At 39.8% G+C, this 27,103-nt stretch overlaps 1 protein-coding gene across 14 annotated transcripts in view; it reads left to right on the forward strand.

Moving 5' to 3' along the window:
* The window catches only part of CHRDL1 (chordin like 1), a 121,587-nt gene that overhangs the window by 63,347 nt on the left and 31,137 nt on the right, over window positions 1-27,103 (forward strand). For 9 of the 14 annotated variants that reach the window (XM_037989035.2, XM_073013453.1, XM_007992571.3 and 6 more), the window contains 2 exons: window positions 11,975-12,120; window positions 12,943-13,036. In XM_037989035.2, the coding sequence (XP_037844963.1) occupies window positions 11,975-12,120; window positions 12,943-13,036 (240 nt within the window). The remainder of the gene's footprint in view (window positions 1-11,974; window positions 12,121-12,942; window positions 13,037-27,103) is intronic. The other 5 variants (XM_037989036.2, XM_007992572.3, XM_037989041.2 and 2 more) reach the window with 1 other exon arrangement.

Below are 27,103 nucleotides of genomic sequence, written 5' to 3' on the forward strand. Positions count from 1 at the left end.
AACTTCTATGGGATGTAGTAACTCTGGACACTGGACCACCAAAGCAGACAAAATTATACATCTCTTTTTGCCTTCAGATAGAATGTATTTGGTAAGCAGGAGATAATCATAATCAGTTGGCTTTGTTGTATGTTGCTTCTTTACTCCCTGAACCTTTTAAAAAAAACATAATCATTTTTGTTCTTTATAATATATCCCTGTGAAAGAGAAGCAGGTGAAATGATTACCTCCGACACACACATACACATATCCACACAGAAAGTTCTTTAGAAACTGAAGCCCAGAGATGCAAAGTGATAGCAGTTCCATCATACAGCAAGCAAATAGTGAAACTTAGCTAAGAATACATGGGCTCTCCCCCCGCCCCCCAAAAAAAGCCCAAATCTATACCATTTGCAAGCACTCTGCTTCACAGAGACATGGCCCTTTCTTGCACACTCTCTCCTCAAGCCATCCTTCCTAGCCATCTGTCTGACAAGATGGCATATTCAGGCAGGGTCAGCTACTGACTGACAGCAGCTGAAACATTGACGGAAGTGGGATGAAAAACAGCCTGCAGATGGGGTCCGGATGAGGAGGGGGAGAGCTGGGATTAGACTAGGGTGTGAGCTTTCAGCGCCCTCTTCCACTCTCTTCTCGCCAGCTGGAGCAGCAGATGACTGTTTCCTCTCACTCGGCACCTTCTTGGTTGGGACAGAGTGTTGTGTCTGTCTGTTTAGCTGCAGAGTGATCTGCTGAATCTGCTACAAGAATTTCCTGGCCTGGGACCTCACTGGGGGTTGGGCCAATGGTAGAAGTAGGGAGGCCACTAGTCTTGTTGAAGGTGTGATCCCACAGAGTCTCCTGGAAGCTTTCAAGCAGGAAAATCTTCCCCCCATCACCCCCTCCTTTAGCTGAGCTGTTTGGCTGACCCACTCCATCTCCCAAAGTGGATACACCATGGCTGGGGGCACTGGGCAAAATTATGACTTGAGATTGACGCCCTCTACCCATTTGTGATTCTCCTTTTCTTTTTAATTTACCTTTCTCTTCTTCACCTGCCTATCACTTACAAAGCACCTTCATTTTTTCCAGGCCTGCTCCAGTCTGATACCCAGCCTTTGTGTTTGTATTATATAATGTTTGGAGGTTAGTTTTTTTTTCTTTTTTGGTAACAGCTTTATTGAGGTATACATACATACTAAGGTTTACATGCTGTAAAATTCACCCTTTTATGTTGTAAAGTTAAGTTGGTTTTAGTATATTTACAAGATGTTGCATCCATCGCCACTATCTAACTCCAGAATATTTTCATCATCTCTAAAAGAATCCCCATACCTACTAGTAGTCACTCCCATTCTCCCCTTCCCCATCTCCTGGCATCCACTGTTCTTCTTTCTCTCTGTGTGGATTTGCCTATTTTGGATGTAATGTAATGTAAATGGAATTATATGGTATGTGGTGTTTTATCACTGGCCTTTTTTTTCACTTAGCAGAATTTTTCAAGATTCATCCATTCTAACAATAATATTATATTTTATGGATATACCATATTTTGTTCACCCACTCATCTACTGATGGACATTTGTGTTGTTTCCATCTTTTAACTATTATGAATAATGCTGCTGCTATAAACTTTCATGTACACATATCTGTTGCAGTTCCTTCTTTCAATTTTTTTGTGTATATACCTGGGAGTGGAATTGATGGCTCATATTGGTAACTCTATGCTCAACTTTTTGAGAGACTGCTAGATTATCTTCCAAAGCAGCTATACTATTATTTTTTTACATTCTCACCAGCAGTGTATAAGGGTTCCAATTTCTCCACCTACTTGCTAACCCTTGTTATTATTGTCTTTTTTATTATAGCCAACCTAGTGGATGTGAAGTGGTGTCTCATTGTGGGATTCCCCCCAACAGCGCCTTTCTCTTTACTGGGGAATAGTTCCAGTCTTGTGCACTCATTACTGTGAAGATATTAAACCTCTCGGAAAGATAGGGCCCTTCTCTAACTAATGATTGAATCTGGGAGCATTTCAGGCATTTTGGCAGAGTGGAGAGGAAGAAAGTTTAGGGACATGATGAACTTGCCACCTTTGGAAGCTCTACCATCGCAGGAGCAATCTGCTCTGCTGATTGTTTTTCCTTCCCACAAAGAGACTCAAGTGCAGAAGTAATCAAGTGACGTTTTCTTGAAAAGGCAAGACAAGAGCTGGGCAATGAAGGGTGGGAGGCCAAAGGATGCCTGAAGGGGGAAATGGAGAGGCTTCCTAAACCAAAAAATATTAAATCCTTTCTGAAAAGCACCTTCAATAGTGACCTAAAACAAAGATGAAAGTCAAACCAATCAACGATTACTTTTGTTTAGCAATTCTGGAAAACATGTTGCAGGAGAGGACGCTGGAAACGATGGTTAAAATATAGTGGGAGCCATGGCGGTTTTAGCCTGTAATCCTAGCATCTCAGGAGCCTAAGGCAAGAAGGTCAGTTGATCCGAGGAGTTTGAGGCTGCAATGAGCCATGATCACACCACTGCACTCCAGCCTGGGCAACAGAGTGAGACCCCAACTCTAAAAATAATAAAATAAAATAAAATTGGAGTGTTGGCCAAGGAGTTCACTCTTTCTCTCTCTTCCATGCCTTTTAGGACTACTCGTAATCACAAATAACATTTGTGACCCTTCTGAGCATAAATTCACCTGTCTGGGGTCCTCAATAAGTCCAAAGTAGAGTCTTAGTGTTTGGTAAATAGCTCTGGCTAGAAAGCAACTGCTTGGCTAAATCACGCCTGATGGTCTTCCCACTGAGATGGGAAAATGGGGCAGATTGTGTTCACCCAGGAGCTGTGGCATAAAAGGATTCTTAGTGGATGTGATGGGCTCAGAAGTGAATCTCTAGTAACCACTTGGGATCTCACAATTTTTGAGAAGTTTTACAGGGCAGTGAAAGACTGTGAAAGACTGCACGGGGTAAAAACAAACCTTGTCATTACATTACAGGTGTTGAGAATTTCTAAAATTTACAGTATATAATACTGACTGAAAAGTAAATGTCACTGCTACTTTGGAGTTCAGCATAAGCCTTATACAGAGGCAGGGTCTGCCAGTGTGGTAAAGGATGACCACTGTAAGGGTTAAGTAGCCCCACATCTCTTTCCCTACCAGCCTGCTTTCTGCCCTCCAGAAACCCTACCATTTATAGCTAGTAGTAAAAGAACAACAATTACATTTATTGGGCATTAATATGTACTTGGTGCTATGCTGAACAGATTATATGTCTTACTTTGTTTGATCATCACAGCAACCTATGGGGTAGGTACCATTATCATCCCCATTTTATAGATGGGGGAACTGAGACTCAGAGATGCTAAGAATTTGCTCAGCTAACAAGCAGTAATTACTAATGGAGCTTTAATTTGAATCCAAATGGGACACTATGAAGTAAGGCTTCCCCTCCCCCTAGGACAGGTCTTGGAAGCTGCATTTTCAGCAAGTTCCCTCATTCAAGTCTTAAGTTCTAGAAAGTTTAACACTCTTTACCCTATGTTCTACAGCCTCATTATGAATAAAACATCAAAGGCCTATGTTACAATGTAATTATCTAGCAAAGGACCCTGTTTTAAAACACTATCTTCCATTTTCATTTCAGTATAAATTACTTAATGGGATTAGTATTAAGGCCTGCCAGCATGACCTTAATGTGATGGGCCACAGAAGAGTTAAGTTTTTATGGGGGAGGAGAGTTTGGGGAAAATCTAGAAATCATTGGACTCTACCCAAGGAAAGCAGATCTAGTTAAGTCGTCACATCAAGAGACCCAGGGGAAAAGGAAATGATGGCAGTTGGAGTGCTGGGAAAAAAAAAAAAAAAGAAAAGAAATCGAAAGGTAGGCATCACTGATTCAACTGATGGACCCATTTGAAGCAGGGAGCATCCCAAGGAAAACATCATCTGAATCCACATAGCCTCAGAATATGAGCATTGCTACTTTTTGGAGGTTGGAGGAGGCTGCAGACACCCACTGTTCTTCGTTTTTGTTTTTGTTTTGAGACAGAGATTTACTCTTGCTGCCCAGGCTGGAGTGCAGTGGCACAACCTCAGCTCACTGCAACTTCCGTCTCCCAGGTTCAAGCAATTCTCCTGCCTCATCCTCCGGAGTAGCTAGGATTACAGGCTCCCGCCACCACCCTTGGCTAATTTCTTGTATTTTTAGTAGAAACGGGGTTTCACCATGTTGGCCAGGCTGGACTCGAACTCTTGACCTCAGGTTATCTACTACCTCCACCTCCCAAAGTGCTGGGATTAAGAGGTGTGAGCCACCGCGCCCAGCCCACTGTTTTTGATACATTCATTCTGCAAGATGTGTTGCATGCCGGATGTATGCTCTTACTCTGCCTGACTGAAATGCAGCTAGATCCCAGCGGCTCCTCCCTCCATTGCAGCGGTGCTCTGGTAGAAGGCCATGGGTGGTTTCCCACTAGCACCCTTGTTTGTCTGTGTTCCTTCCGTTTGGGCCAAGGACTGAAAGACAGCTCAGATTTACACAATTACTTTAACACTGTTTAAGAAAGCAGTGTAACAACCTCCACTTTGCCCAGATGGAGGGGCTCAATAATGTCGGTGGAGAGAACCCACTTATTGGAATAAGACTGGGAACACAAAGTCATAGCTAGAATCTCTCCCACTAGTAGGAATACAACCGGGCTTCTGATGACCAGCTTTGTAGGATTGATTTTCTGTGGTTGGAAGGGACCCAAAATGTTCACCTAGTCTAGTCTATGGCCTTCAAGTAGAAGTTTTTTCAAACATAGTCTTCAAATGTAATGAAGAGTAGTACATTTATATCGTTCAAGAATATGAATGCATATGTATATGTACATGTATATATGATTATATATCTAGGTATACATATAAAAGAATGCAATAGAAGATCTTATTCACCCATCCCACACTCACCCAATTCTTATCTTCTCCCTACAACATGTAGTTCCCCCATAACTTTTAGTAGTTATATATCTTTCCAGATTTTTATGGAAATGTAAGCAAATATAAATATATATATTTTAAAAATATTTTTTCATTTACATAAAAAGTAGTTTATTGTGCGCATCATTTTACACCTTATTTTCATCATTTAATAATATATCTTTCTGTATTAGTGCACAGAGAACTTATTTTATAGAACTACATAATATTTTGTTATAATGATGAGCCATCATTTATTTAACCAGATTTCTATCAATGGACATAGAAGTTGTTTCCATATTCAGCCATTACAAACAATGCTGCAATGAATAACTTTTATATGTTTCACATGTGCAAGTATATTTGTAGAATAAATTCTTAAAAATGGGATTGTTGGGTCAAATATATATGTATTTTTAAATGAACATATATTGCTAAATTACCCTTCATTGTGTTTTAATCAATTCTTCACAAACTTACCAAGAGTGTTTTATTCAAACTTTTGGATTTTTCTAAATCTGATAAGAAAAATGGTATTTCATTGCAGTTTTAATTTATGTTTCTCTAATGAATGAGGTTGATTTTTTCATGTCCAAGGGTCACTTGTAGTTCCATTTCTGTCAACTGTCTATTTATATCCTTTTTTCATTTATACCGTTGGGTTATGAATCTGTTTCTTGTCAATTTCTAGAAGCTCTTTATATATTAGGGACAAATAAGATTTTAATCCCCAAACAGCAAATAAGTGAAGAGATTCTATTCCAGTGTTTTACAGTGTCTTATGGCAGCAAACCCTTTCTTCAAATGAAATCATAAAAAAACTAATAAAAACACATTCACTAATAAAGTAAGACATATTCTGTTGAAGTAGAAATGGGGAAGGGATTTTTTTTCAGATCCCTCAAGTACCTCTGAAGAATCCTAAAGCAGCGCAGAACCTAGTTTGAAAATAATTTCCCTACATGCCTAGTTGGCCTGTGGTTTCAGTTTCTAATAACCCTTTCAGCAAGGAATATTTTTTAGTATCTAACCTGAATCCTTATTGATGCAGTTGATACTCCTCCCCACTTAACAATGGCAATTTGTGATTATCTGACCTCTCTTCCTTTATGAACCTTTATGTGTTGTTTATATACATTATCATTTAACATCTTTTTGTTCCATCCCCTCCAATGAAAGCAGGATTTTACTTGAAGTCAGGGGAATGTCCTATTTTTCTTTGTAGCTTTAACGTAACGTAGTGCCAGGTATTGTCAATGTATAGTCAAGTATCTATTAGTGCCAGGTATAGTCAAAGACCTCCACAAGTGCTTGTTGAAGGAGTAAGAAAACAAAAGAGAAATAGTGTTTTGACTCATGTCTCCATAGCACCTACCATACACATCAGTACAAAGCAAATGCCTTTCAATTAGTTATCATCCACGGAAATTGGGAAAATTCCTTCATATTCTTCAACTTTACTGCTTTCCTCTCTGTGCCCTCTTTCTAGAGCAACATCGTCTACCATTTATTGTGAATGTTATGTACCAGATACTTTTGGGCTTTTAAAATTAATTATCACTAGCCGGGTACGGTGGCTCAAGCCTGTAATCCCAGCACTTTGGGAGGCCGAGACGGGCGGATCACGAGGTCAGGAGATCGAGACCATCCTGGCTAACCCGGTGAAACCACGTCTCTACTAAAAAATACAAAAAAACTAGCCGGGCGAGGTGACGGGTGCCTGTAGTCCCAGCTACTCGGGAGGCTGAGGCAGGAGAATGGCGTGAACCCGGGAGGCGGAGCTTGCAGTGAGCTGAGATCCAGCCACTGCACTCCAGCCTGGGCGACAGAGCGAGACTCTGTCTCAAAAAAAAAAAAAATTAATTATCACTAAACCTCACAGCCATGTAAAGTAGAAGGCGTACTGAAACCTTCCTAAGATCACAGAACCAAGACATGCCAAAGTTGGTGTCTTAGTCTGTTCGAACTGGTATAACAAAACACCATAAACTGAGTAGCTTATAAACAACAGAAATTTATTTCTAACAGTTCTGGAAGCTGGAAATCCAAGATCAAGGCACCATCAGATTTGCTCTCTGATGAAGGCTTGGTTTCTGGTTCAGAAACGATGCCTTCTCCCTGTGAGCCTATATAGTAGGAGCAAACAAGCTCCCACAGGCCTCTTCTAATGAAGGCACTAATCTCATTCATGAGGATGTTGCCCTTATAACCTAATAACGTCCCAGAGGCCCCACCTCCTAAAAGCCATCACCTTGGGGGTTACGATTTCAACATATGAATTTCAGAGGCACACAAATATTCAGATCATAGCAGCTGGGACCTCAGAGACCAATGTCTGCAGACCCCAAAGACCAGGCTCAGTTTTTTTCTCTTGCATCGCTGTGAGATACGCACAAAGCAACAGCATCCTATTCTAGGGGTTTCTTTCGTGGCCTTTTTGTCATTCTCTCTTCCCATATATTTCTGAGACCTGGGGTAAAGCCCTTTACATGATATAGTTTTACTTTGTTGGATGTATGTGTCTCTCTGTGTGTCATGGGTAATTAAAGAGAATATAACCTCTTTCTAGCCTTTACCTTCATTTCCATGTCGCTTCTCCACCCACCACCCCCCCAACAGCCTGCAAATGTTCCAGGACTGTATCAGTAGAATGACAGAGAACCAAAGAAATGCTAGAATCAGGCTCAGCCATCAGAAGAAAAGTAGGAACCAAAGTAATGGCAGTAATGGCAAAAGAAAAGATGGCTTGGCATCAAGGAGATTAGCAACTGATCTCTGAAAGCTCTGGGGAGGTTTGTATTTATAACACTGGGAGTAGATTTTTCTCCTGACGTGCAAGCTGCTTTTCTGACTATCCAATAACTGTCCTACTATGGAAATGATCATTTTATAGGGTGGGTAGAGTGGGGAAGAGAGCAGTCAGTATGAGGACTTGGTTCCAGCGTGTGGGAAGAAGGCTAGCACCAGGAGAGGAGAGAAGGTGTACAAAAAGCAGTGAAGTGGAACCACAGACTTCGTGGTAAAATTTGCCAGTTGCTCTGAAGGACAAAAAAAAGGTCTGTGGCAGTTATTGACACTGGGGTGTTAGTTAGTGACAAGGTGTAAGTGTACCCTCTCATAGAAGTCTTGGGATTATAAAATCTGATTGCAAAAGGCAGCCATTTAACCTAGAGGAATGGACTTCCAATAGTGGCATTTTAAGCATCAGTGTGAGAAAAAGTGGTTAGAGACATTTAGGATAAGGGGGTATTTTTTGAGCATCCCGGAAATCATAGTTCTACTTACATATGAGATCATCCCTCACTTGGGGAGAAGAAACCTCCTCTTTCCCAACACATCTGTGGTCACATGGCTTAGTGCTTGTCTGCTCACCCTATGATGGTTTTTTCTCCAGTTCTCCTTTTAGTGCTAGGTGGGAATTTGACTGGAAACAGAAGAGATGGGGGAGGCTAGAAGCCATGCAGCCTGGTCCTTCCTATTGTAGCATTCCCTGAGGGGCCCTGTAACCAGCTTTGCTTTGAAGTGATTTTCTGCTAGTTTTCAGTCAGGAACCTGGAATGTGTTCCAAGGATAGTTGGTTACTAGCCCAGCCAACTTTGAAAATCTGGGAGAGGAGAAGGTAAAGTGTGAGGTGGCTTTTCTTCCTTCTGCAGTTAGGAAGCATGCTGTGTTGGCCCTCTAAAGATGCAAGGGGAGATTTGAGTCCATATCGCATTCCTAGAAATATTGAGGCTTAAAGAGGTAAAGTGCCTTGTACAAGATTGTGGGGAGTCTGTACCACTGAGTTGGGATTATGACTCAGTGATCCTACTCTGAAGCTTTAACACCCATTCTGTGAAGAGCACAAATTTGAAGGCAGGAAAGCTATATTTCTGAGTTGGCTCTCCTGTTAAACAGCTGTGTGACATGGGACAAATCTTTTGGAGTACTAGTAGCCTCATTTTCAGTAATTCGCCCCCACCGCTAACATACACACCATTAAAGTTGTTGGAAGAATGAAATAAGAATGAGAAGATGTTAAGACTTTTATTACATAAAACTAGCCTTAAGCATGACCATAATTAGTTTCTTTTTCTTTGATTCTACTGTGTCTTCCTCTCTTTCTCTTTCTCTTCCTCCTTATCTCCTATTGAGTAGAATAAGACTCCAATGCCAGGTTACTCAGAAGACTATTGCAAGGAAGATTCTCAAGATCATTCTTCCGCTGGAAAATCTCACCCTGCAGTTGCCTTGCCATTGATCCCTTGGTAGAAGGCCTGGTTCAAAAATCAAGCCACATTCTTTTGAGGCAAAATAATTCCAAACTTCTTTTTTTGTTGTTGTTGTTTGTTTGGTATTCCAAACATCTGCCAGCTCCTGTAAGAGCCATGGCAAATATTATTTTGTAGGTCACTGTAGTTTTCCTTCACCACATAATGCTGAGATTTGGAATAATTAGAGCCCAAGGGGCAAATGGGTCTGCTTCTGTCCTTTCTCTGATGGGTTTCACTCATGTCTGCCAGCTGCAGCTGTCTGATTGTATACGCTTGTGGGCAGGGGCAGGGCCTCTTAGCCCAGACAGAGAGTCAATTAGTATGAGTTAAACTCTTTCTAGGAGCTAAGGCTGTCTTTATAGGCAAAAGTAAGGAACTTTCTTTATATCCTGTAAAGGGTCATTAATAAGTAGTTAACACTCTAAGAGTGAATTGCTCAGAAATAGATGTTAGATCAACTTATATAGCGAAGTATAGAATTGAGTTAGTTACCCAAATCACTGAAGCCAAAGGAAGCGCATTGTCTGTTGTCTGGGTATTTTAGGCCACAACATTAGGGACAGCATAGCCTTCATGTTCTAGTGGTTTGGGTTTTGGTTTTTAATTAAATGGTCCCTTCCTTATTATAGGTTTAAAGTGATTGGCAGTCTTTTTGATAGTGGCTATGAGAGAAGGTTCTAGAATCAGTCAGACATCAATTTGTATCTTAGTGCTGCCACTTGCAAGTTGTGTCACCTTGGGTAAGTCAATTGATCTCTTAAGCCTTAGTTTCCTCATCTGCAAAATGGGCATAATCATAATGTCTACATCAGAACATTATTAGTAAGAGCCAATGAGATTATGTATGTAAAAGCACTCACTCCTGCCTGGCACATAGCTAGGGCTTGATAAATGGTATCTATTATTGTATTATTATTATTATTATGGATGTTATTATTGTTAGCCTTATCGTTTTCACTACATCCTGAGAATGATTTCATTCTTTTGTTTGTTTGTTTGTTTTGTTTTGTTTTATTTGAGATGGAGTCTCGCTCTGTCGCCCAGGCTGGAGTGCAGTGGCACAATCTTGGCTCACTGCAAGCTCCACCTCCTGAGTTCACGCCATTCTCCTGCATCAGCCTCCCGATTAGCTGGGACTACAGGCACTCACCACCATGCCTGGCTAATTTTTTGTATTTTTTAGTAGAGACAGGGTTTCACTGTGTTAGCCAGGATGGTCTCGATCTCCTGACCTCATGATCTGCTCGCCTTGGCCTCCCAAAGTGCTGGGATTGCAGACGTGAGCCACCATGCCTGTTTTTTTAAACAGTTGTATTGAGGTACAACTTACCCACCATAAACTAGATTCATATTCCTTATAGTTTTGACTAATGGAAAGAAAGGATGGTTCAACTCTCTAAGCCCCTTCTTAATGAAACATACAGCTCCCCTGATTTCTCTCCTTCCACTGTCTCATGGCAGGCACTTTCCAAGCTCTGGTTGTATCTATTGTTGGTTTCAGTTCCTTTTTTCACCACTCACTAGCTTTGTGACTTCAAATAATTCACATAACCTCAGCAACCCTATTTCCCTAAAATGAAAATGAAGGTAAGAATTTACCCTCCTTGATTCACAGGGTTGTTATAAAGCTCCGTTGTAATAATATATGTGAAATCTCTTTGTAAATGGTCTGCTAGGTTACTATAATTCACAAATATGAGTTTCAATAATATTCAAATGTCATATTGTGTGCTTCAGACATTAGATGCCTTGAGAGGTCCAGATTGTGGCTGGAGTTATTTAGAGAATGCTTCGTGGAGGAAAGGGGGCATAAGCTGAACCTTCAAGATCAGATAGGACTTCAATGGGTAGAAAAGAGTCGGGGAGTGGGCAGTCTTGGTGGAGGGATTAAAAATAAGCAAAACTACAGAGGCTGGAACAAATAGATAAGCACAAAAGTGATTTAAAATGTGGGTGGTGGCTGGGCGCCGTGGCTCACACCTATAATCCCAGCACTTTGGGAAGATGAGGCAGGTGGATCAATTGAGTTTGAGACCAACCTGGTCAACATGGTGAAACCCCATCTCTACTACTACTAATACTAATAGTAATAAATAGCCAGGCATGGTGGCAGGCGCCTGTAGTCCCAGCTACTTGGGAGGTTGAGGCACGAGAATCGCTTGAACCCAGGAGGCAAAGGTTGCAGTGAGCAGAGCTCACACCATTCACTCCAACCTGGGCAACAGAGTGAGACTCAGTCTCTAAATAATAAATAAATAAATAAATAAATAAATAAATAAATAAATAAATGTTGGAGGGAATAAAGTTACCAGGGCAATTATAATAGATGGGTCCCCTTCTGAAGCAACCAGGGGAAAAGATTAAATAGAGGTAGCATGGACTCCTTCCTTTGAGGAAAGATAATATCTTATTCATCTAGGAATATTAGCTCCGTCTAGGCAGGGACCTTGTCCGTGTTCTCTGATCCCTCTCTAACACATATTATAATTCCCGGCACATAGTAGGTGCTCAGTAAATGGTCAACAAATAAAAGAATGGATAGATGGTTGGATGGATGGATGGATGGATGGATGGATGGATGGATGGATGGATAGATGGTAATGTCAGCTGCTATATTTGTCTGGCTATTTTAATGTTATTTAAAATCATTGGTCACTGGAGCAAGGACTGTCTTAAAACTCCTTCTATGTAGTACAGGTCCGTCTGCTGTTGGGATTTATGAAATTCTTTTCAATGATGCCAATACTCAGTGTAGTTTTTCTCCACCCTGTTCTAGAAGACTCCTTGCCCCCAGTGAACAATAAGGTGACCAGCAAGTCTTGCGAGTACAATGGGACAACTTACCAACATGGAGAGCTGTTCGTGGCTGAAGGGCTCTTTCAGAATCGGCAACCCAATCAATGCACCCAGTGCAGCTGTTCGGTAAGACCATACATCTTAACATTCCTGCCAGGCCCTACCCAAATACAAGAGCTTCCTCTGTATTTGTACTTTCATTTGTGCCTGCACTGTCAGGTGTTTGAATACAACATGAGTTGCATTAAATCATAATCATAAATTTAGGAGAATTTCATTGTGGACTTGCTTTCCTAATGGCCTTCCAGGAACCCTTCTAGCCCTAGAAGAATATGCTTCTAAGAACTAAGAACAAGGTTTAAGGAATAACATTTGGAAGATAGAAATTTAGGAAATCAGGATTATTGCAAAGACAGATGTAACCACCAAGTAAATTTTATCCTCTCCCTTGCCTTGTGCAAGACTGAGCTGTGACCATCAGATCATCTTGTATAGTTTTGTATTATCCCAGAGAGCTTGTTCCTTTGGTTTGGAAGGGAGAGTCTAGTGAATATTACAAATGAAAGCTATGAAATAAATCTTCATTCCTTTAAACCCCCAATCCAGCTGGGGGACCAAGGATGCCATGAAAAGAGAAGAAAGAAATAAGACTATAATTGGTGGTTCAAAGGCTCAATGGCATCCCTGACAGACTACTTTGTACCACCTTAGACCATGATGCTCGACTAGGATTGCTAACTTTTCTGTGGCTTAGTCTCTGGCATGGAGGAATTGTAGGAGAAAAAAAATAATGTGTAATAAAATGTAGGAAGTACCGAGAACTGACAATGGGAGAGCTGGGGGGAAGGACATGCCATGTTCTGAGTCCCTGCTCTATCTCAGGTATTAAGTGAAGCCTTTACACTTATCCTAGATGCTTCTGATCTTAATTCTATTTCTCCTTGGCAGGAGGGAAATGTGTATTGTGGTCTCAAGACTTGCCCCAAATTAACCTGTGCCTTCCCAGTCTCTGTTCCAGATTCCTGCTGCCGGGTATGCAGAGGTAGGTGTGTTATATCCCAAGACCCCTGGGTGGTGCTATCCTGTGTAGTAGAATTCAGAAAACAGGAAAATGCCTGTCCAGTGTCCTAGGGAAAGGTAATTTTTATGGTAGCCTTAGTTTTTAAAGGTAGTTTAATTAACAAAGGGAAAAAGTAATTAAAACATTGATTTTAAAGACCACAGTCTTAAAAAAAAAAAAAAAAAAAAAACTGCACTGGATGGATTGCTGTGCTTCAGGGGAGGATGGGAGAGAGTCATCAAATGTGAAAGTGAATATATTTATTTCTCCATCCTTAATCCCTTCTAGCTTGGCCCTTAAATTATTGTATCATAAAACACAGACTATTTTCGTTCATAGCCTTAAAAGGAAAAGTGGACCTTGCAAAGAACTGATGTGGCCATTTTGAAGACTGTGCAGATTTAGGTATATTTTTAAAACCCCATAATAAGATGGTGACAAACTCAATAAAAGCAAAAACAGAAAGCATTTTCTCAAATTATATTCAAAATTGAATTATCTTCTCACATCAGTCTTTTCTTCTTTAGGTTTCTTTATATATATATATATATTTATACATATATATATATATATAATGGCACTAGTTTTTTTCTGTAGGTTCCTGGGATCAAATGTAATCCCCTTTAATTTCTCCTTTGTTACCTCTTCTCAAATTACCAAATCTGTCGGCAGTTATCTGTATCTCTCCCTTTTCCCACTTTCCCACTGGCAGTATCCTAATTTTGTCCTCTTTCCTTCTGTCCAGTCAACATATTTTTTGACCATCTACTGTATGCTCAGCATTGTGCTAGAACTGGAGTATTTATATTGATAAATACAGTAGATATATAGGGCGGTGCTAGACCATATGGCATCTTTATGTGAGTTACAAAAAGGATTCCCTTACGTAAGATACTTTATTGCCATTTTTCAGAAAATCCCAAGGAATGCACCCCTGTAGCTGTGGCATCCTTTTGCAGTACACAACGTACACAACAATATATATATAGCATACATAGCAGACAAGATACGTTCTTTGCTCTTAGGGAACTCACCAGAAAAGACAAATAATAAGCAAACATGAAAATACAGACAATGTGAGTACTATGCAGAAAATAAACAAAGGACTGAGACAAAAAATAAGTAGTTTATTTAGATTGAGTTGTCGGGAAGGCCTCTCTGAGAAGGTGACATTTAAGCTGAGACCTGAAAGATAAAAAGGAGTCATCCATGCAAAGAGCCCAAAGAAGAGCATTCCAAGTAGAGAGAAAGGAAAGTTCAAAGGCCCCAGGCAGGGAAGAGCTTAGAGCATTCAAAGAGCCTAAGGATCAGTGTGACTGAAATGTAATGACTGTGGTTGAAACTGGCATGGGATGAGGCTGGAGAGGTGACTAGAAGTTAGACCATGCGGGACTCTGAGGGCCATGGGAAGGATTTTGGATGCCCATTTTTAATGCATTGGGAAGCTATTGGAAGGTTTTGAGAAAGAGTATGAAGTGATCCAATTAACATATTAAAAGATCTCACTGGCTACTGTGTCCAGACTAGGTTGGAGGGAGGCAATAATGCAAGTGGAGGGACTAGCAATATGGTTAGGATAGTACTCTTTCCAGTGTGAGAAAACGAGTGCTTGGACTGGGAACACAGTAGTGGTTCAGAGTGGAGCCTTTGGAGCCAAACTGCCTTGGTTCTAAGCCTTGCTACTTTGTAGTTGGATGACTTTATTCAACCTTTCTACCAATCTTTAAAGTGAGGATAATGTTAGCTCCTACCTTCAAGATGTTTGTGAGATTTCAATGAGATAATATAAGAGAAGGACCTGGCACAGTGTCTTGTATATACTGAGGACTCAATAATTGGAAGTGGACAAATTTGAAATACATTTGGAGCCTTGGTTCTCAACCATGGGTGCGTATTGGAATTACCTTGGTAGACTTATACCAGATCAGGAGGAGGAGGAGGTGATTCAAATATGCAGCTAAGGTTGTGAACCACTGAGTTAGAGGAAAAAAATTATAGGATTTGCTGGTAGGGGATGCGTAGGTGACTCCTATACATTACTGCAATTTTAATCTTCCAAAAAGTGATCCATCACCGTGTTACACCCCTGTTCAAAAATTGTATTCCAACATCTATTTGGACTTACTATATGTCAGTCCCAGCTCTAAGCATTTTACAGATATGAACTCACTTAATCTCATGACAACCCTATGTGATAAGTACTGTTGTTCTCCCTGTTTTATGGATGAGGAAACTGAGGCAGAGAGAGGTTAAGAATCTTATCCAAAGTCAGGTAGCTAGTGAGTTGAGGAGCTAAATTTGAATCCTGGCAGACTGACTCCATATTTCAGGCTTTTAACCACAGTGTTCTGCCACTGAAAGGGATGACTCCCTGTTGCCGTTCAAATACATATCAAACCCCGACTCTGACAGTGAAGGCCTTTCGTGGTCTAACCTCAAGTTACCTTTATAGGTCAATATTCTTCCATTCATGCACCTCAGGGCCCACTGCATTGTTCCTGGGCTCTCACCTTTTTACCTTTGCTCTGTCCTCTTCCACTCGATGTTTCTCACACTTTAGTGCACTTCAGAATTGCTCAGAAAACTTGTTGAAGTTCAGATTCCTGGATCACACCTGCAGAGAATCTGATTTAGTGACCTTGGAGTGGGATCCAGGAATCGGCATTTAAGCAGATCCCATCATTCACTCTGATGCAGAATGGTAGTCTGTGGACTGTCACTTTGAGAAATCATTCCTGAGACCATGTAGGTAACTTGGGACAACCTGGAACCATGGTTGGTTTTTTTTTTTTTTAATCTGAGTTTAGTGCACTTAAATTGAGCCTATTAAAATTCTGAAACCTCAGTGAACCAATGGAAAAGCAACCAATTTCAGTTTCTGATTGGTTAAAGCATCTAAGTCCAACCATATGGCAACCAGTTTGGGATGAATGAGTGGTGGCATTTCATGATAAGGAACTGTGAGTAAAAGGAGACAAAAGGGCTGCCTAAGTAACAACTGCACATGTACAGGTGGGATGGAGAAAATGTTTCCTCTTTCTGGAAAATTCTTTTTCTCCATCCCCGCCTGTGGAAATCCTGCTAGTCCTTCAAGACCTAGCACAAATGCAGCTTCCTCAGATTCTATTGCAGGCCGTCCTCAGGTCACATTTTGATAAGTAGTAGTTGGAAGGCCTTTCTTTTCTGCCTTCCCACTTCCGTCCCTAATTTCTCCACCCATAAATCCTGCTTATCCTTCAAAATCCAGTCTAAATGCCACTTCCATGAAACGTTTTTAAATCCTGCAAGCTAGAAATAAACCTGTCTCTACTCTAAGACTCCTCAGCACTTAACCTGTGCTTCACTGGGAGCATTTATCACCACGTCAACTTCTGTTTTTTGTTATTTGTGCACATGTACTATCGTCCGTATCAATGCATAAACTCTTTAAGACAGCTACTCTTTTTCATTTATCTTTATTTCCCCCACTGTCCCAGACAAAGTAGGTGCTCTTTAAATGAATACACACTAGATTGGAATGATTGCTAGAAATTTAGTCATGATTTGAATTAGGTGCTACCAGAAAAAAGAATATGGTTTTTGTGCATTTTCCCCCCTGAATTACTGATTGACTGTGGTAGATGGTGTTGACTATACACGTGACTCCTGGTCAGTAGGAAATTACTTGGTCTCATTCCTGATCTCCAAGTTGTTGTTTTTCGCCCATACCACTTTAGGACACTACAGTTAACATTGCTTTTTGGAAGGACTGACCTTGTTTGGACTACCAGTGTATGCTCATCCCTTTTAATATGCTATTTGTACCAGCCCTCATAAGTCAATATGGATTTAGTTACAGCCTAATTTAACTTATGTTTTGGTAAGGCCCTGGATCTTTCCATATGTGTTTCTCATAATGTGTGTGTGTGTATATGTCTGTACTACAGTGTAGCTATTACATTCCAGTCAAGAAAGATGGATATTTTGTTCCTCACCTCCTTTCTCATCTTTGCCCCAACTTAATTTCAGTGTGGCTCAAAAGAAAGAAAATCCATACTGAGCAGAGGTGTACATGTGGTTGCTAATATAACCAGCTGGTCACTATAATCCAGCTGTTAGGCTGAGATTATTCCCTTTGGGGAAAAGGATATGTGGAATCTAAACTGAAAAACAATTGATAATAGAAAGGAAAGGCAACAGTGAAAAGACATGTCACTGCAACCTAGAGGCAATACAGTATAATGCAAAGGACAGAGGCTCTGAAAAGAAGGTCATAGATTTGACATTGCAGGGCTACCACCTACTAGTGCTGTTACCTCGGACAAACTATTTAACCACTCAAAGCCTTGGTTTTGTCAGGTATAAAAATGGAGATTATGCTTAGTACCTATGAAATGGTTATGCAGATTAACTGAGATGGCATAGAGTGCTAGGAGAGGGCCTAATACAGAGTTATTGGTTTATGAGTAATAATTATTATATTGTATATAGTAATTACAATATTTATTACCCTCGAGTTAAGTAGCATTGCACCTTCTCCTCTATCTCTGATAGTTTTGCCTTTTTAAAATTTAATCTCCAGACAGAATTTTAGTTCTAGTCCTTTTTGTGGTAACAGATCCTGGAACTAGCTATTTTCTCTACTGTTCTCTTGTTACAATTTAAATTTCTTTTCTTTTTTACGTCCTCAGAAGCAACAGATAAAAGCTAGTTATTACTGGCCATGTATTGTCCCTTTATGTACTCGATAATTCATTAAGTCTTTCTTTGCAACCTCTTATCCAGCCTAAATGCACAATTTTCTTTCATCTTCCTTTATAAAGACTAAATCCTACACTTTCATAAAAATTGTTGTTCTTTCATTGCCTCCAGTTTCTTTGCATCTTTCAGCTGTATATAATGTGGTTGAAACTCCTTTGAAGTTCTAACTTTTGAGGCACCTAGTTATTTTTTTCCCATGGAAATGACGTTTTTACAACAATGTATCTTATATAAGCATATTACTCATACAGCAGGGAACCCAGACACCTCTCCCCTATGCTGGCCACCCTAACTGCAGACCAAATACTGAAGAAGAAATAATCTTTTGACTGCTGAACTTGCAAACCTTCATATAAAGGGCATTGAAATAGCCTCTCTGCACTGTCCCCAAACCCTAATGTGTGTCTTTCTTCCTGGGTCAGACAGCAATCCTAGGCACGGATTGAATCTCAGCCCTAGCCTCTGTTGGCTAGACATGTCTTTGAGGCTAGGACAGTCAAGAAGAGCGTTGGCACAATGTGTGTCATTGCTGGCACTTCAGCAAACCTCATTAGGACTGGAAGCACAGTGCAAACAGCCACTGGAACCTTAAGGGAAACTTTATCAGAAGAAAAAATCTCTTCAGAGATTATACTACTGCCACATCCTGGGAAAGCCGGCTTCAAACCCAAACCCACACCCAGCTTCCCTCCACCACTGATCATTTCTACTTCCTGTCTCCTGCTTATTTTGTCAAAGCAACAGGGAAGGCTATGTACTTGGACACTAGACAAGGGGAAGGTATTTGGGGTAGGTATTAACTGTATTGAAAGCCAAGTATGCATTTAGCAAATGGCATCTAAATGTAGCACGTACAATGTGCCAGACCATGTTCTAAGCACTTATGTGTGGAAGAGCTCACTTGATCCTTGCAAAAACAATAACAACTATTTATATCCCATTCTACAGATGAGGAAGCTAAGGCAGAAAAGTTGAGTGATTTGTCCAAGGACAAATGGTAGTAAGTGGCAGAGCTAGAAATTTAAGCTGGTCAGTCTGGCTCCAAAGTTTCAAGCTCCTAACTTCTATACTACCTTTTGGGACCCATTCATAGGAGTATGACAAGGATATCTCCTAGTACAGGGGAGTAAAGGGAAAGAGGGGACATGCATGGCACATTGTTATGTGCAGATACTCCTAAGAGAGTACCTTACCACACTTTCCATCTTTTCCCATCAAGGCCTTAACTTACCCTTCTCTCACTCTAGGCTTAAAGTGTAAATATCTTAAAGTGTCTTAAGTGTAAATATCTACTTTCTTTCATTCAGCAAACATTGTTAAGCAGTCACTAAGAGCCTGTCACTGCACCAGTGCTAGAGATACAATGGTGAACAAAAATGGACATGGAACCTGCCCTCATGGAGTTTTAGTGGGGAAGACAGACACCATATCATGATATAGGTAATTATAAAATTGCAACTGTGCCACATGCCACAAAGGAAAGGTGTTATAAAAGCTAATAATTGAGAGGGGTTGACCTAGTCAGGGAGGTGAAGGAAGACTTCTAAGACTGTCTCTCCAGCCTCAACTCACACCACATTCCTCCTTGTTCTCTGCACTCCAGGGTGAGGGAAGATTGGCTCAAAAATTAGGGAGATAACTGGTGGCAGTCATACACGTCTGGGATCTCCAACTTCTGATCATGAATCCAGCCCCTCCCCAAGGCTGTAGGTGTCCATAATGTTCTTTCTACATTATGCGTGATACATAATACCCTAATCTAGGAATTTTCTTTTACTCTTCTTTCTTTTGGCTGTTTCCTCTTTTTCAGAGGCAGGGTCTCACTGTCACCCAGGCTGTAGTGCAGGCACAGTTATAGCTCACTGCAGCCTCAGCCTCCTGAGTAGCTGGGACTACAGGCCTGCACCACCATGCCTGGCTAATTTTTTTTCTTTTTTGTAGAGGCATGGTCTCGCTATGTTGCCCCAGGCTGGTCTCAAACTCCTGATCACAAATGATGCTCCTGCCTCAGTCTCCCAAAGTGCTGGGATTACAGACATGAGCCACTGTGCCCAGCCTAGGAATTTTCTTCTTGAGAAACTACTTGATCATGCTACTATTTCTTACAATATTATCCAATCTAAATTTTTCATCTTGTTTTAAAGACCTTCTGTGAAACAGTCTGATCCTTCCTTAACCTACTTTCCAGCCTCATTTCTCTGACACCAACACACGCATCTGCTTTAGGCTGGCTGGCTAATCTCTTTGTTCTGTTACATGCTATGTTTCTTCCTACCTTCCCTCCTGTTATGTGCTTCACTTACACCGTTACTTTTCACAAGCTTGGAATAGGCCCCCCTCCTCTTCTACCTATTCACATCCCACTCATCTTTCAAGGGTCCAGTTGAAGTTGCACCTCTTCTAATAGTTTTGCCTAATCACTCTAGTTCTCATTGATCTTCTTTGACCACCTTCAGGGCTTCATCTGGTTCATAGAGTTGAGCATTCAAAAATATATTCTTGCACTGTTATTGCTTTGTGTCTTCCTGTTTCCCCTAGCATAATATTAATCATATATCATGCTGACTGATTTATTTAAAACAAAGAGAGCCACAGTCACAAAAAGCTCTTGACAGCATTCCAAGTACAGACGCAGTAGGGAGGGAGGAGAAATGGCCGAACTCACAATTTGCTCAACCCAACCCCATTCATCCAACATATGTCAAATGAGCCCAGGGAGAAAATGGAAGTCACTTTTTATGAAATTGTGATATTTCTGCTAACTCCTTCAAGGTAAATGAAACTGGAAGCAACTGTTTAAAAGTAATTAGTCAGTGTTCAAGATAACTGCCATTTTACCTAAGACACTTGATTTCTCTTTCCAAAAGAGCAGCAAAATTGTACCTCAGATCCCATCTCGGCTAGAATCCGGGATCTTCGGGGAAGTGGTATGTGAGATACTTCATTGATTTTAAACATCATAAAAATTGACCAGATTTTTCAAAGTTTTTAAAATCAAAGAAAACTGAAGAAAATAACAGCAAATCCAAATATAGATTCTTACAAATCAGTCTCAAGTTGTTTTTGTTTTGGCCCACGTTTTCTGCAGAAACACCACCATCTCCTGGTCGTGATGATAGGAAAGAAACATTGTTAATGAGAAACACTACTTTAAAAAATGAAAATTCATCTTGTATAACTGAAACCTTATGCCTGTTGATTAGCAACTCCCGACTTCCCCCTCCAAGGTGAACAAGTTCTATGGATCTGCAGTACAACATTGTGCGTATAGTTAACTATATAGTATTGTACACTTAAGTTTGTTAAAAGGGTAAATCTCGTTAAGTGTCCTTACCACAATAAAATAAAAAAAAATAAAATTAACTCAGTAATTTTTGAGTTTATATGTTCTCACCTAAACTTCAAAATACAGTCTGTCCTCTATATTCACTGGTTGCACATCCATGGATTCAACCAACTGCAGATAGAAAATAATTTTTAAAAACACGTTAACAGTAACAGTACAACAATTTTAAAAATACAAATTTTAGAAACCAATGTAGTAAAATGACTATTTACATAGCATTTACATTGTATTACATTTTATAAGTAATCTAGAGATTATTTAAAGTATATGGGAGTATGTGTGTAGGTTATATGCAAACACTATGCCATTTTTTATCAGGGACTTGAGCATCCATGGATTTTGGTATCTGGGGGGTGGTCCTGGCACCAATTCCCCATGGATACTGAGGGACAACTGTGTATTGAGATACTCTGATCTTTTCATAGCTATCAAAGAGTCTCGCTGTCATTAGTAATACCTTTTCAAAAGTGAATCATTTATGTTCATGCGTATGGGATCATTTTAGAGATTTGCCATCCTCACCTACCACTCCTCATCTTCTAAATCCCAACTGGATCTCCTTCCATGGAAACATTCCAGATTATTTTTGCTTTCTGTCCATCTCTTGTGCTCAAAATTCATCCCCATGTGCTTGCTGACTGTCCCAGGACCCTGTCCCTCTGAGGTCATCATGTTCCTTCTTGGCATGTTTCTTATGTCTAGAATATTTCTTCTTGAATAGAAAGTCATTCAGACAGTGGATGGGAAAGCGTTGACTTTCATATTGAGTTTAACAAATTAGTAGCAGTGATTCCTAATCGGCCATCTGCGATGTCCTGTCAGGGTCAATAATACCCCATTCTGTTTCTCGGATTGGAGGACTTTTGTGTGTGTATATGAATCTGTTTCTACAATAAAAATAAGGAATTCCCAGTGAAGCATTTCAGAGCAATTATTTCTTCATGAGTGGTTAAAGCCACTCTTTCTTCAGTCTTATTCTTTCTAACTCCATCAGGGAATTCCATAGCTGCCCAGAAACACCACTGGATGTGCCCATTACTCACATTAGAATAGTCTTTGTGAGCTTAGACTCCAACAATTTATAGAAATCACCCTGATTTGTTGACTGACAGTGCAAACAGAGGTAAAAGATACATGAGAAAGAAGAGCAGTGTATACAACTGATTGCTTTTCATTTTCAGGTTGACCAGGCAGTCAACATGGGTAGGTCATTGAGTTTCCCCTCTGGGTCCTGCTTTTTATTTTGAGTTCATGGATGTGGTAGCACAGGACTCTACTTTATTTGGGTACTTGGATTTTTTTTAAAGACAGAGTCTCACTCTGTTGCCTAGGCTGGAGTGCGGTGGCGTGATCTCAGCTCACTGCAACCTCTGCCTCCCAGGTTCAAGCGATCCTCCCACCTCAGCCTCCCAAGTAGCTGGAACTACAGGTGCTCACCACATCTGGCTAATTTTTGTATTTTTAGTAGAGACGGGGTTTCCCTGTGTTGTCTAGGCTGGTCTTGAACTCCTTACCTCAGGTAATCTACCCGCCTCAGCCTCTGAAAGTACTGGGATTACAGGTGTGAGCCACCTTGCCCAGCGGGTACTTGGATTTTTAACACTTCACTTTATAACTTTGTAAATTGTACTTCTACCAATTAAGCAGATATCTGTCCTGTCAAGCCTCATTTTTAACCAAGAGAGAAAAGAGATTTTAATTAAGATGCAAACTCTTTTTTTAAAAATTGGAAATAGAGGACTAGCATAATTATGGGAAATTCTAAGCCAGTTTAGAAGGCACGAGCCGAAGAAATCTCTCTAGTCATTTTAAAAAATATCTCCAGGACCCTGTCTTCCAATGACTTAGAGATGAAAAGATTCCTTTTCAGTATGTAGGCATACAGTTATCTTTGCTAAGCTTTGTTTGCTTGTTTGTTTGTTGGTTTGATTCAAACCCTTTTCTTTGTTAAATACATAGCACACTTGTGGGAGTCCCTTAAGCCAGATATTCCCCCATGTGTAAGCTACCCTTGAGGAGAAGGAGGAAAAAGAAGTGGAGGCAAAGAATGGGAAGAAAGGGGATTAGGAATAACAGCTAACATTTAGCTGACACAGTGTACCAAGCACAATTCTAAATGCTTTGCATATACTAATTCATTTAATCTTCACAACCCTATGAGGTAGGCATTATTGTCTCCATTTTAGCAATAAAGAAACTGAGGCACATAGAGATTAATTCATTTGCCCAAAGTCACATAGGTAGGAAGGAGCAGAGCTAGGATTTGAATCCAAGCTGTTTGGCTCCAATCTGTTCTCTTATCCATTATATTATACTGCCTCGCAACTTGGGGAAGCAAAGCAAATTTGGGAACTCTTACTTCTGAGGCTACTGGGAGGAACAGACTGTGTGATGACCATCTTTCCAGGAGCCAGATATAGTAACAATCCAGCAGATGCATTGGGACTGCTCTTGGAAGGAAAGAATCTGTTTCTCACCATAAACTTGGATCTGTTTAACCACATCTCCTTTGAAAGAACAGAGTGTGGATGGTGGGCACCATCCAGCTCATAGTTTCTCTATTCACTCTCTTCTGATTTCCTCCTGAAAACGCATGCATTCTCACAATGCACTTTTTATAAGTATTTATGATTTTTCTGGACAAATAATTTTATACTCTTCTTCAGATTTGGCTTGCTACTATTGGCAGGAAGTCCCCCCATTGTGTGTGTTTTGGTATTTCTCAAAGAGCTATTTTGTTAAAAATGCCAAGATCTTATATTGACAGCCCAAACAATAAAGTACTTCATTTGACAATAAAGTATTTTTTAAGAAAATAACTCTCTGATCCTTTTTATGGCTGTATAGTATTCCATGGTGTATATGTGCCACATTTTCTTTATCCAGTCTATCATTGATGGGCATTTGGGTTGGTTCCAAGTCTTTGCTATTGTGAACAGTGCTGCAATAAACATACGGGTGCATGTGTTTTTATAGTAGCATGATTTATAATCCATTGAGTATATACCCAGTAATGGGATTGCTGGGTCAAATAGTATTTCTGGTTCTAGATCCTTGAGGAACTACCACACTGTCTTCCAAAATGGTTGAACTAATTCACACTCCCACAAACAGTGTAAAAGTGTTCCTGTTTCTCCACATCCTTTCCAGCATCTGTTGTTTCCTGACTTTTTAAGGATCGCCATCCTAACTGGCATGAGATGGTATCTCATTGTGGTTTTGATTTGCACTTTTCTAATGACCAGTGATGATGAAATTTTTTTCATATGTTTGTGGGACATGTAAATGTCTTCTTTCGAGAATTGTGTGTTCATATCCTTTGCCCACTTTTTGATGGGGTTGTTTTTTTTTTTTTTTTTCCTTAGAAATTTGTTTAAGTTCCCTGTAGATTCTGGATATTAGCTCTTTGTTAGATGGGTAGATTGTAAAAATTTCCTCCCATTCTTTAGGTTGCCTGTTCACTCTGATGATAGTTTCTTTTGCTGTGAAGAAGCTCTTTAGTTTAATTAGATCCAATTTGTCTATTTTGGCTTTTGTTGCCATTGCTTTTGATGTTTTAGTCATGAATTATTTGCCTATGCCTGTGTCCTGAATGGTATTGCCTAGGTTTTCTTCTAGGATTTTTATGATTTTGGGTCTTACATTTAAGTCTTTAATCCATCTTGAGTTAATTTTTTTATGAGGTGTAAGGAAGGGGTCCAGTTTCAGTTTTCTGCATATGACTAGCCAATTTTCCCAGCACCGTTTATTAAATAGGGAATCTTTTCCCCGTTGCTTGTTTTTGTCAGGTTTATCAAACATTAGATGATTGTAGATATGTGGCATTATTTCTGAGGCCTCTGTTCTGTTCCATTGGTCTATATATCTGTTTTGGTACCAGTATCGTGCTGTTTTGGTTACTGGAGCCTTGTAATATAGTTTGAAGTCAGATAGCATGATGCCTCCAGCTTTGTTCCTTTTGCTTAGGATTGTCCTGGCTATATGGGCTCTTTTTGTTTCCATTTGAAATTTAAAGTAGTTTTTTCTAATTCTGTGTTTTACAGAACTGGCAGATTTCTTATAGTGCTGTATATCATCATTGGAAGCTCAAATGCCTATCAATGGAGAATCCTTATACTAGTTTCCTTTTAAAGCTTCTTTCAAATTTCAACACACTTGCTCCCTCCCAGCAGAATTTATAGAATTAGATGTTTGGCAGAGGCTCCCTAAGGTCATCTGCTTCTACTCACTTCTTCATCTCCAGCTTTGGTATGGAGCACTGGCATTAAAGTGCTCCCCCATGGAACCCAGCACATGGTCAGGAGAGACTTCACAATGGGTTTATTCCTCCCTGCTGTCTCCCACTTTGCCCTGATTCTGCGGGTTTCAACTTCTCCCTCAAAAAATACAGAGAACACTTCCCCTGTCTCAGGGATTTGTCTCATGTCCCTTTGCCTTATGATGAGAGTGACTATGTAATTTACCATCTCAACTGAGGCACATTTTGAAAGCAAGAGCTGCAATCTTAATAATTATGCCTGCCAGAAAAACAGGCAATAAAACTGGATGGTCTGAGATAAATCCACTCTATGGCTACCCTATTTATGTTGTCTTATATGGTTCAAAAGTGGCCACATGCTGGCTTAGTTTTGCTCTCTGAGGCTTATCTTCATGGGTATCTCAGAATCTCATTGTACACTTAGTGCTTTTGAGAGAACAGGGTTTACTTCTCTGACCTGCTCAAGCCACCAGAGATTAATGGAAGCCATGGGAGTTAGAAACAGTCTGAATTTCAGCCTAGCTTTTGGCCACTTTTCAAATACTTGTTCTCCATTTCTCCCACTACCAGAAAGCCAACCCATTACAGCTTCATAGGGTTAACACTCAGAGTATAGCTGAGGTTTGAATAAACAATACATGTGGCTTTTAAGGTTAAATGAATATTGTTTGACATACAGTACATTAGAGTTGTTTTTCATTTCAGTTCAAAAAATTGGTTAAAATTGTATCTTATTGCTTCTCGAAATTAACTAGGATCCATCTGTATCCATTAAAATCACTGTTTTTTGTTTTGTTTGGTTTTTTACAAAAAGCCTTGGCTGAATGAAAAAGCCTCCATCTCATTCAAGATAATTTTTCCAGTGATCAGACAAAAAGAGCAAAGAAACAGATTTTTTAGGGTATTGGTGCCTACTTTTTTTTCAAGATATAATATCTAAGATTGCAAACAGACATACCTATTTTCAGCTATCCAGATAGACCATACCCAGGTCTAGAGAACCACTTATAGCTTTATAAAATGTCAACATCTGAGAAGATAATTCCAGTTTAATTATGGGTTTAATTAAATAGAATAACTCAAATGTTAAAACCTTTAGCAGATACATTATAGACTTAACAGAACATTCAAGTTTACAGAATGCAATTTTGATGACTTTGAAAGCTTGGAGACAACAGAAATGCTAACAGTCCCTAGTATTTATATATTTAATGTATATAATTTATAATGTACATAGCATATCTTATATGTAAGTATAGTGTATATATACATATATGTGTGTATTTATATACAGGTTAAATATCCCTTGTCAAAAATGCTTGGGACTGGAAGTATTTCAGATTTCCGATGCTTTTGGATTTTGGAATATTTGCATTGTACTTACCAGTTGTGCATCTATAATCTGAAAACCCCAAATCCAAAAATGCTCTAGTGAGAGTTTCCTTTGAGCATCGTCAGCACTCAAAAAATTTTGGAGCATTTTAGACTAGGGATACTAAAACCTGTATGATATATATATCATACAGGTTTAGTATGATATATATTATATATCATACAGGTTTAGTGTGTGTGTGTGTGTGTGTGTGTGTGTGTGTGTAAAAATGAAATAGGGAATCTTTTCCCCCCTTGCTTGTTTTTGTCAGGTTTGTCAAAGATCAGATGGTTGATATATAGGCTCCATTAGTTTTTAATGAAGTGTTGAAAT

The sequence above is a fragment of the Chlorocebus sabaeus genome, chromosome X, assembly GCF_047675955.1.
Source record: "Chlorocebus sabaeus isolate Y175 chromosome X, mChlSab1.0.hap1, whole genome shotgun sequence".
Taxonomy (NCBI): Eukaryota; Metazoa; Chordata; class Mammalia; order Primates; family Cercopithecidae; genus Chlorocebus; species Chlorocebus sabaeus.